General features: G+C 54.4%; 1 protein-coding gene across 13 annotated transcripts in view; it reads left to right on the top strand.

Moving 5' to 3' along the window:
* The window catches only part of DYSF (dysferlin), a 205,543-nt gene that overhangs the window by 58,974 nt on the left and 135,052 nt on the right, over window positions 1-11,517 (top strand). For 8 of the 13 annotated variants that reach the window (XM_006775293.2, XM_006775289.2, XM_015571485.1 and 5 more), the window contains exons 6-13: window positions 1,119-1,211; window positions 1,564-1,775; window positions 3,890-4,018; window positions 4,471-4,533; window positions 5,519-5,569; window positions 6,950-6,980; window positions 7,608-7,723; window positions 10,692-10,818. In XM_006775293.2, coding sequence (XP_006775356.1) covers window positions 1,119-1,211; window positions 1,564-1,775; window positions 3,890-4,018; window positions 4,471-4,533; window positions 5,519-5,569; window positions 6,950-6,980; window positions 7,608-7,723; window positions 10,692-10,818 — 822 coding nt within the window. The remainder of the gene's footprint in view (window positions 1-1,118; window positions 1,212-1,563; window positions 1,776-3,889; window positions 4,019-4,470; window positions 4,534-5,518; window positions 5,570-6,949; window positions 6,981-7,607; window positions 7,724-10,691; window positions 10,819-11,517) is intronic. The other 5 variants (XM_006775297.2, XM_006775294.2, XM_006775295.2 and 2 more) reach the window with 1 other exon arrangement.

Genomic DNA, 11,517 nt, shown 5'->3' with positions numbered 1-11,517 from the left:
CCCCCCCCCCCCCCTCCGGCTCCAGGGAGGAGCTGTGCCTGGGCGGGTGCTCACACTGTGAGGCCCGCATGGATGGGTGCTGTCGTATAGAGGACATGCCTGTGGGACGGGGCCTTTCCCAGGTGATGCCGGAGGCCCCACCCACTCCGCAGAGCCCAGTGCCTCCCTGCCCGGGACCTAGCAGGCCTTTGGTGATGACATGGGACAAAAGGGCTGGAATTTGCTTGAAAGAGCTCTGGGGCGAAGTCAGGGGACATGAGTTACAGTCTTACCTCTGACACCAGTAGCTGTGTGAACTTGGGCTGGCCACGCCCCCTCTCTGGGCCTGTAGTTTATCATTTGTGAAAAGAGCAGACACGGAGTCCCACGCTTGCTTCCGCTCGCTCCACTTGCCTCTGCTGGGCTTGTCAAGGGAGGACCCAGCCCGGGGTGGCTGGCTGACAGTCAGGGGCCTGGGTGGCCGGGCCTGCTGGGTGGGCAGGAAGCTACACAGGTGGGCCAGGTGGGGACCCGCCCATGGAAAAGAGTCTACAGCTTCTCTCCTGGTAAAGAGACCCGGAGGCAGACGCAGCACAACCTGAGCAGTCCCTGTCCCCGTGTGGAGCCCCTGTCCCCGTGCGGAGCCTCTGTCCCCGTGTGGAGCCTCTGTCCCCATGTAGAGCCCTGTCTCTGGGTGCCCCAGGCCAGTCCGGGAGCCCAGCCCTGTGTGGGCTCTTGGAGAGGGGGCGGCGCAGGCCCGTCTCACTGAGGCCTGCCTGTCTGAGCTTGGCGATGGGAGGTCACTCTAGCTGGGGTACAGGTGGAGGGAGGAAGGAGGGGTGCTCCTGGGGACAGCGGGTGGGAGCCTGCAGGGCTCCGAATGTTCTGGGGCAACTTTTGAGGTGGCTCTGGCAGAGGTAGGTTCACACTGGGCAGGGGAGGCTCCCAGAGGTGCCCAGTTCCCATCCCGCCTGGAAGGTGGTGAGAGGGACAGTCCCCCCCAGACGTGGCATCTGCTCCTGAGCTTCGTGTGGGGCTGGGGTGGCAGGGGGAGCAGGGTTGGGGGGAGAGGGGAGCTGGCTGGCTTCCCTTACCCACTCCCTCCTCCCCTCCCGGGGCTGTGCCCCCCCACGTGCCAGGTGGGGGACAGAGCCGGGCAGAGACGTGGTCCCTGCTCAGTGACAGCACTGTGGACACAAGATACTCGGGGAAGAAGTGGCTGGCCCCCACGGGTGAGACACAGCCAGGGCTGTCCTGACCCATCCGTTACCCATAACCATCTCACAGCTGCTGCTGTCAGCTCACGGGAGTGGGCCGCGGTGGCCAGGGGTTCACCCTGCAGGACAGGGGGCGGGGGGCCATTCTCTCTTCTTCCTGTTGACTAACTGGACTGACCGCCCCCTGTGTAGCTGCTGGACGCTTCTCTTCTCCTTCCTCATCCATCCTGGCTCATCGATGGGGGAAGGAGAGGGGCTGGGGTGGTGGTGAGTATTGGTGCCGTGCCCTGTGGACCCCCCTTTACCTGGCTGGATCCTCAGGGCAGGGCCACAGGGACCAGGACTCACTAGCACCCTCTCCTCCCAGACACAGGAGGAGAGGAGGACACCGAGGACCAGGGCCTCACGGGAGATGAGGCAGAGCCCTTCCTGGACCAGACCGGTCCCCCAGACCCGGGGGCTCCTTCCACGCCCAAGAAGCCAGCTTCCCACCCTCCCCCGTACCACCCGGGGAATAAAAGGAAGAGAGGTGCCCCCGCACCCAGGAAGGTGCTGTCGGACAAGCCGCAGGACTTCCAGGTAAGGGCCGTCTGCGGCCACAGTCTCCCCTTTGGTGGGCCCACGGCTGTAGTGCCGGTGCCTGCTTGTCTGTCCCAACTCAGGGGAGACCCTAGCAGTGCTCCTGGGGGAAGCCTGGTTTTCCGGGGCCGGGGAAGGTGTGCAATGGGCAGTCACATCATGGGGCCTCAGAATAAGCCTCTGCCCAGCCCTGGTTTTGCTCTTAAAAAGGGGGTGGGGGGTACACTGCAGAGATTCAGCGTATTTGTTTGCCAACCAGAGTTTACCTGGCTCGCTCGCTCCTGCTGCTCCAGGTGTGGTCCTTGGGCATGCAGGGTGAGCATCAGCTGAGAAGCTGCCTGGCTATGTTTCCTCTCCTGATATCCATGCCCTTCCTTCGTGTCATGATTTTTCTGAAAGTCTGTGAAATGTGAATTTGTTTAACCTCTTCAGATAATGACACTATTAACCCTTTGACGTATTTTTATCCAAAAATCCATTCCATTTTATTTGCCTTTTAATTTTGGTCCCTTGTTTATCTGTTCGCTTTTCTACAAAATGTTCCATTTTGATAGAGTTGCACTTAGTGATATTTAATGCTTCAGAACTACTTTTAAAATTAAAAATAGGAAACAGCCCGGCTGGCCTGGCTTTGTGGTTGGGCGACAACCTATGAACTAACAGCCGTGGGCAAACTACGGCCCACGGGCCGGATCCTGCCCGTTTGAAATGAATAAAACTAAAAAAAAACAAAAACCGTACCTTTTTATGTAATGATGTTTACTTTGAATTTATATTAGTTCACACAAACACTCCATCCATGCTTTTGTTCCGGCCCTCAGGTCTAGTTTAAGAACCCATTGTGGCCCTCGAGTCAAAAAGTTTGCCCACCCCTGAACTAGGAGGTCATGGTTCGATTCCCGGTCAGGGCACATACCTGGGTTGCGGGCTTGAACCCCAGTGGGTGACGTGCAGGAGGCAGCTGATCAATGATTCTCTCTCAGCACTGATGTTTCTATCTCTCCCTCTCCCTTCCTTGTTGAAATCAATAAAAATAATATAAAAAAATAGGAAACAAATCTTTATTATGTGCAACAAATTGTAAAAATATATTTTAGTTTTAAATCATGGTAATTTAGGCAAATGTGCCAGCTATCAGCCTATGTTTGCCTGAAAGACAAAATTCTAACGTATTTTTATTATTCCCAAGACATGTTCTTATTGCCTTTTTTTTTCCTCCTTAGAAGGTTAATATTTATATTGTAGAAAATTTGGAAAAGACAGCAAGAAGAAGAGAATAAAAACCACTCATCTACCTTTCCATTGTTATTAATAATATATTCTTCTACAGAATGCTAGTTTAAAAAAATTAATCAATACGTAACTACTGATTAGGAATTAGAACCAGTAAACTTTATTTTTCCCATGAAAATTGTTTTAATATTTTAAAATTTCGTATTTTTGAAACCTTCGTTTACTTATAGTCAGTGGAGGAAACTCTTAGTGTATTTCTCAGAACGTGAACAGCGTTGCATCTTATAAAGAGCAGAGAGGGGGCCTTACTATCTGAGTTCGGGCTCTGAGGGAATTGTCATTGCACGATGTTCAAGCCACTTAAAAGCATCAGCGTCAAAGGGCCCAAGGTGCCAGTGGCTGCAGGAACCTGGGGAGGGATGCCTGGCCCGGTGCCAGGAATTAATGCCGTAGCTTACCCGGGTGCCTGCCAGCTCTTGTGTGGAAACGTGGGATGTATAGGAGCAAGGGACCTGGGTGGGGCCTGTTTTCACAAGGCTTCCCCAAGTCTTTTAAAAAAAAAAATACATGTTTTTGTTAATTTCAGAGAGGAAGAGAGAGATAGAAACATCAATGATGAGAGCGGATCATTGATCAGCTGGCCCGGGGATCCAGCCTGCAACCCAGGGATCGAACTGTGACCTCCTGGTTCATAGGTTGATGCTCAACCACTGAGCCACACCTGCCGGGTTTCTTCTCTTTAATAACCTTCCCGAGACCTGCAGTGAGGATGGTCCCCGAGATTTCTGATTTTTTTTTGGAGGGGTGGGGGGAGGAGTGGGATGTGTGTGTTTCTGACCACTTCTGCTTTCCTCCTGCTCACGCCGCCTCTTGGCTTTCAGATCAGGGTCCAGGTGATCGAGGGGCGCCAGCTGCCAGGGGTGAACATCAAGCCTGTGGTCAAGGTCACTGCCGCTGGGCAGACCAGGCGGACGCGGATCCACAAGGGAAACAGCCCCCTCTTCAATGAGGTGGGAGGCAATGGGGTTAGGGCTGGGGCCCTGGTGGGCCTCTGATAGGGAGCACACAGCAGACGCCCAGCAAGCCCCTCAGTGTTTACATAGGCGCTGACTTTGGGTGGAGAGATGTGCCACCCAAAGGTGTGAACAGGCTGTTTGAGGAACTGGAGAGATGGTTTTAGCTCGTGTCCTTGCCTTGGGCTCCCACAGCTCCACATCCCTGCCATCCTGTAGGGCCAGCCACTCACCCTGTCCCTGAGATGACGACCTCTGTAGAGTCAGGGGAGGATCGTCCCAGAATCTGTCAGGTCCCAGAGCTCAGTGTGGGCTGAGCTCATTCCACGATTTCCGATTTCCGTGTGGACCAGCCTGAGTGCTGCGGTGGGCGGTTGACTCTCTCCCCTGCCTGGGGGCCTGGGCATCGGCAGGCACTCACTCGTCTCCCTTTTGCCCTGAACCAACAGACTCTGTTCTTCAACGTGTTTGACTCTCCAGCCGAGCTGTTCGATGAGCCCATCTTCATCACGGTACGTTTGGGTGACCAGAGGTCCTCTGTGGGCTGTGTACACGCACATGCCCGTCCCCCATGCACGTGTGTGACAGAGAAGCCTGGAAGCCCAGGGCATGAGTGCTGTGCAGAGGCTCACCCCAAGGCTGCTGGTCACGGAAATGCCTCCAGCAGTCAGATGGAGGCAGCAGCTGGGAGGGGAGAGCCCGCTGCTCAGCACCCCCAGGTGTCTCGGGTCAGGGTCCTGAAATCATTCTTGTAGCGGGAACATTGATTTTCATCTTATACTAGAGGCACAGGTAGGGTCCCTAGGCCTGGCTGGCGATCCGGGCCAATCTGTGGGGTGACCGGAGGGGAGATCAGGGGGCCCCCACTGGCACCTGCCTTGGCCTGCCTGATGCCGCCTACTTGCTGGCAAATTGCACCCCCTGCTGCCTCCGCTGCTGCAGGGGTGATGGGGGGGCGGTCGCCGGCACCCACCTTGGCTGGCCTGGGGCCTGCGGGCTAGGGGTAGCTCCTGCATTGAGCATCTGCCCCCTGGTGGTCAGTGCGTGTCATAGAGACCTGTCGGTCCACCAGTCGTTTTACCATTTGGTCGATTTGCATATTAGGCTTTTATTATATAAGATTGTCCATGTGCCTTTTCTGGCCAAGATTTTCTTCTTCTGGGCCCTGGCAGCTCTTTTCTCCTTTCCTCTAAAAGACAATATAGTTTAGTGGCTAAAAGTATGGGCTCTGGAGCCAAAGTGAATTCTCACCCTGCCGCTGCCATTTAGGAGTTGTGTGATTCTGTACAAGTCCTGTAATCTCTCTTTCTTTGCCTCTGTTTCTTCATCTGTGAAATGGGGAGAATAATAGCACCTACTCACAGGGTTCTTGTGCGGGTTAAACATGGCTTAGCACAATCTCTGGAGTAGAGTGCGGGGGGAAGAGCTATCGGGCCGGACCCTGTCTGGGCCAACCTTTACTCGTAAGTGAGAGTTTTAATTTATCTTTCCCTCCAGGTGGTGGACTCGCGTTCCCGCAGGACAGACGCTCTCATCGGGGAGTTCCGGGTAATGGTTTATGTTCTTTGCAAGCAGCCAGTTCTCGCATATCCGTGTGAGCGGAGGCTCTGTGGGTAGTGTGCCAGGGTTGGCACTTCAGAACTCCTGTCTTGGTCGGTGTTGGCAAAATAGAATGAACAAAACAGGGTGTCCCGGCCCAGAAATCCTCTCCACAGAGGTAGGAGGGAAATAGGGACTGGGAATTGTGACGGAGGAATCATTGAACCAGCGTGCAGGGTGAGTCCCCGGCACTCCACCGAGAGGCTGAGAGGGCAGAATTGCTTTCACAGGCTACACACAGGGAAGTAGCTATCCATGGAGACCTCCCTGAATGCTGTTGTAATGTAATTCTTACTGATTTCCTCATTTTTGAGTCTTCAAGCATTTATCAAATGGAAAGAAAGGGCACAGCTTACTTTAACCTACCCTGCTATGCAAATAAAACGTGACCCCTTTCCTCTGGGAATTAAGTCACCAGGTAGAACACTACGTCTTTCTTCCTGGGGAGGCAGTTTTCAAAGGCATGGGCTCCAGCCTGTTGTTCTGTAACAAATGGGTCTTCATTATATTTGGAGTTGCTAATCTTTGATACACTTCTTGTCCTGAGAACCCAACAGTTAAGGTAAAACACTTTTTTCTAATGATAAAAGTAATCCATGATTTAAGAAAATATTTCTCACAACAGTTTTAGGTTCATGGCAAAGTTGAGAGGACAGTACAGAGTTCCCACATATCCCTGCTCATCCCCCCAGTTTTCCCACCATCAACATCACCCTAATCTATGATTTTTTTTACAGAAAAATTATAAAATACAGGAAAGAATAAAAATAAAATAAAACCCACCCAAATTTACCACCCAGAAAGAGTACAGTTACAGCTTTATTTCCTTTCCTCTTTCTTTTCTATGCACGTATATACTTGATCAAACTTTAATCAAAATAAATTCCACTTTTAACCTGGCCAGTGTAGATCAGTGGCTAGAGCAGGGGTTCATGCAAGGACGGGTTGTGGCTTCGATTCCTAGTCTGGGTTAGGGCGCCTGTGGGAGGCAGCCAGTTGATATATCTCCCCCTTTCTCTCAAAATCAGTGGGAAAGACATCCTCAGGTGAGGATTAACAACAACAACAAAATATTCCACTTTCTTCCTCCCCATGTATTATCAAAGGAGGAACATCTCCCCATGTCTCCATATGTTCTTCAAAACATGATGTTTTTTGAAAGTCTAACTGGCTTTATTAAGCGATTCACGAGTCGCCAGCATCCCGTCCAGCTACCAGAAGGGCAGTCCCTTCAGAACATGATTTTTCATGGGCTGATACAATGCACCACACTTTCTGTTACACTCCAGGGGCAAGAGTTTGATGTGTGTTCTCTCTGTTTAATTTCAGATAGATGTGGGTGCCGTCTACAGAGAGCCCCGTGAGTCACCTTCTCATCACCTTGGCCATGTCCTTGCATTTTGGTCTGGGGGCTGCCTGGGGGACACCCATTTGGGACATTCTGTTTCCTCCTGGGGGGTTTTAGGATGTAGAGGTGGAGTTAGGTCCTGGGGGTTTTAAGATGTGGAGGTGAGAGCTGCAGGAGTGAGGGAGGGCAGGCTTCCACCTTCCAGAAGGAACAGGCCCCCCAGGGAGTGCCAGCCCTCATGAGGGTCTCAGCGGGTCAGCCAGGGATGCTCATTCTGGAAGGCCCCAAGCAAAGGCAGCTGGAGGCGGGGGTCACCTTGGACAGGGGTGGGCCGCGTCATTTGGGTGACACGTCTAGCATTTCTCCACAGCCAGGTTTCTGCCCTGCCCCGGTCACTTCCTGAGGGGAGAGGTAAATGGCCCCGAGTCTGGCTTTGGGGTTCCTGTTAACGTTTCTGACTCCGACCTACTTGCACACTCCAAGCACCTTTTATTCTACAAGTTGAGTCCTGCCCCCCTGTCCAGTGGACGAGTCCTTCATCTCACCTGCGTGTAGTCAGTCCGCCCTCGGCTCCCAGATGTGGTTGCAGACCCGGGTCCTCCCAGTGCCGTGACCACCCACGGACGTTGTCTCCTGTAGGACACGCCTTTCTCAGGAAGTGGCTGCTGCTCTCAGACCCTGATGATTTCTCTGCTGGGGCCAGAGGCTACCTGAAAGCAAGCCTGTGTGTGCTGGGGCCTGGAAACGAAGCGCCTGTGAGTCCATGTCCCTGTCCTCCTCACAGCACCTTACCTGGTGGCGGAGGGCCAACCGACCAACCAACAAACAAACAAGCAACTTCCGTTTTTCTGCTTTAAGAGAACACACAGTAATTATGAGAAATGTAGACTACGTGGAAAAGTCTAAGTAAAAAACGAATCACTCATAATTCTACCACCCAGCAGAACTGTTATTAATATCTCTTTGCATCTCCTCTCAGAAGGATATACATTCGTATTTTCTTCTCTTAATACTTTTTTGATTGAGGTCTGACATGTAACATGTTAGTTTCATGTTATATGTTATACTGATTCGATATTTGTGTATATTGTGAAATGATCACCACAAAAAGTGTAGTTACATCTGTCACCTCACATAGTTACAAAAAAAATCTTTTTTCTTGTGGTGATAACTTTTAAGATCTAGTCTCTTAGCCGCGTCCCGATATGCAATTTTACATGATTAACTATAGTCGCCATGCTGCATCTTATGTCCCAGTGACTTACTGCTGGAAGTTTGTACCTCTTGACCATCTTCCCATTTCCTCCACTCTTCCCTCCTCCCTGTCTCTGGCAGTCATCTGTCTTTTGCACATTTTTCTTCTTTGCAGATGTGAGATCATTTCAGGAAGAACAGTTATACGTGGGAGGTGGTAGAAGGAGAAAGGGTGTAGAGTTGGGGAGACAGCAGCATCATTGTGTGTCTGGAGAGAGGAGAAAACGTTTGGAGTAGTAGTTGTGGGAGAGGGATGAGGTGTTCATTAAGAAACGGAGGGTTTCTGGAGCCTCTCTGGGTTGGGGACTTCGTGGCACAGCCTCATGATGCTCAGTGGCCCAGAAGCAGACCGGGAGGTGGATGGCGGAGGTGGCAGGTGTGGCTTAGGCAGGCCTGGTGGAGGCACAGGGCCCAGGTGGCCAGGGCATCGGGGCAGGGAGGATGCAGAAGGACGGGGCCTAGAGCTGATGCAGAGGACAGATAATAGGAAATGCACACTATTGAGCGCCTGCTGTGTGCCCCTCTGTGTGCTGGTGTCTCGCTCTGTGAGGGGTTGGAGGAGGCGGATAGCTTGCACGCTGTCTTCTGAGAGGGGTGTCAGTGGTCAAGGTTTTGCTGGAGGCGTGGTTCTGTGTGGTTGGAAGTTGGAGATGGGGCCATGCCTCTAGCAGCTGAAGGGGACAGGAGATGAAGGCGCTGTTGGTGGAGGACAAGGAGCTGTGCTGGCGAATGGCTTGTCCAGATGTGGATTCCCTGATGGGAGAATTGGAACTCAGATAGGCAAACAGTGAGGCAGGCGCTGCAGTCACCCAGGCAAGGTGAGCACAGGGCCTGGCCGTGGCTGTGACAGCAGTGAGAGCCGTGGGGGAGAGGTGCATGTAGGTGATGAGGACTTCTGGGAGGGAGAGATGGAGGGGGGAGGGGGGCAGCTGCCAGGCGTGGCCCTCTCTTTGCTGGCCAGGAGGAGTGGGAGAGTCAGGAGGAGGGAAGTGATCCCCAGGGGAGGGGTGGTGGGAGGTGGGGTTTCCCAGGGAAAGCCTGGTATAATGGTGGAGGCCGAGGGCAAGTCCCATGAGGATGTCAAGGAGGAGGAGCTGGCTGGTGCCAAGAGCTCAAGCACCCACAGTGGAAAGCTTAGGGGAGGGAGAACGCAGGTGCTGTGCCGAGGGCCGATGGAGCTCAGGTAGACAGCCCCACCCCTGGCACCCATCCCTGCTCTCTCATCCTGTGCACTCCAGCCCTGTCCCTCTGTCGTCGGGCTCTCCCCCACTGTGCTTCTTGCTCCTTCTCTGGGGCATCTCCGAGTCTGTTATCCTCTTGTAAACAACGAGTCCTCCTCTTCCTCGTACCTGGAGCCTTGTTTTCCCCTGAGAAAGTCACTCCTCTTAGGACCAGCTCAGAAGGAGGCCCCTGCTTTCGGCTCCGGCTCTCCCCGGGCCTCTGGGATTGGAGAGCAGCCACCTCTGGTCCTCCCCGCAGTGCCGTGAGGGCGCCAGCAGCCTTTCCCGGCCCCAGCACTGCCTCCTCCCACAGCGGCTGCTTCCCCGGCTTCTTCCCCCTCTGTGGGTCCTCTGGGCTGTGACCTGCCCTGCAGAGCTGGCCCCAGAGGGTCCTTGTGTGTGGGTTCCTGTCTTTGCCACGGAGTGTGACGTGTCCTCACGGACGAGCCATCAACATCTGATCTTCTTCTAAGATCGGAGCTTGGGAGTCCCTCTCCCCACCAATCTCTTTCCGCCTTTCTCCCTCCCTCACCTGCGGGGTGACAGCTCTTCCTCACTGGGGTGACAGCCCCCCATCCCTCTCAGGTTCCCAGTCCATCAGCTCCCCTTTGCCACACTCTCCCCTCTCCCCATGACCCTAATTCTCACTGCATGCTTACAAACCCCTGGGTCTCCCACATACCCCCTGTTCCCCACTGTCCCTACCACACACTGTCCACTCCACTCTGTGGTCAGTTTGGGTGGCAAAAGTCACCCGGAGGTGCTGGTTGCCACGGGGGCTGCCACGGGTGCAGTTTATTCCTGATCTCATTCCCCACAGTGGCTGTTTCTAAACTTGTCTCTCCCCTGAGCTCCACCCTCAGCCTCCCTCGGGAGTCAGAGCGGCACAGTGCGAGAGCCCTGGCTGCTGACCTTCCCTCCCTCCGCTCCCGCTCCGTCTATCTCCCCTTGTCTCCTGCCATTCCCCGCCCTCCCCTCTGCTGGGTCCTGTGCCGTGTCCTCTGCCACCTGGTCCCACCTTCTCTTCCTGGTCTCTTTTCTTGTTATTGTCTCCACTGCCCCGAGGAGGAAGCAGTCCCAGGTGAGGAACCTGCCTGGGGTCCAGGCTGGTGGGCTGCCTGGTGCGGCCTGCCTCTCTCCAGAACGCACCCTTTCGCCTGCCTCTCTCCAGAACGCACCCTTTCGCCGGTGTTGGTTGAGGAAGGGAAAACGTCGTTGAGTCAGGAATCACATTTGGTTTGCGTTGTAGCTGGAGAGAAAGGACCCCTCGGAAGACAAGGAGGACATCGAAGGCAACCTGCTGCGGCCGACCGGCGTGGCCCTCCGAGGGGCGCACTTCTGCCTGAAGATCTTCAGGGCCGAGGACTTACCGCAGAGTGAGTGTGGGCCTTCCCTGGGACGGAAGGCCTGGGCTGGTGGGGACCCGCTGGGCCACATCAGCTCCCGGGGGTGGGGGGGTTGGGGGGCGGGATGGATGGAGGGGCTGCCCCTCCACTCTCGCCCTTCCTCGCGTTGGCCTGCATCCTCACTCCCCGAATCTGCTAGATCAGTGCCCGGCCTCCGTGCTGTCCTCCCGGGAAGCCCCAACCCTCTCTGGGTTTCCCGAGGGTGTTTATTGTTCTTAGCAGAGAAGCAGTCATAGTGAATGAAAAGACATATAAGTGCTGGTGGAGTCACAGAGATGCCAGACATCTTGAGACGAATAGCTGCCCTGGGCTCCATTTCCACATCTCCTCGGTCTGGTCTGGCTGTGTAGCCTCTGTGGACCCATTTCCTGGTTCTCACCAGGGAGTCAGCACCACTGGACTCTGTTCTGTGCTCAGGGCTGGATCTCACTGATTTTCTTTCCTCTTTGAGGAAGCCCAGCCTGCAAGTGGGCAGACCCTGGACTGGGGAGGCAGACACTGACGTGTTGGGAGAGCTCAGGGTCTCTGCGGGTGAAGGATGAGCACCCGGTTTGCCTCTGACTGTCCTGGGTTAACCCTGAAAGTCCCGTGTCCCGGGAAGCCTCTCGGTCTCCGGCACTGGAGCAGTGGGTAACCTTGGTGTGGCCGGGCCCTCCTCCTCCCCGGAGA

This window comes from Myotis davidii, unplaced genomic scaffold, assembly GCF_000327345.1.
Source record: "Myotis davidii unplaced genomic scaffold, ASM32734v1 scaffold247, whole genome shotgun sequence".
Taxonomy (NCBI): domain Eukaryota; kingdom Metazoa; phylum Chordata; class Mammalia; order Chiroptera; family Vespertilionidae; genus Myotis; species Myotis davidii.
This window is presented reverse-complemented; position numbering and strand designations above follow the sequence as displayed.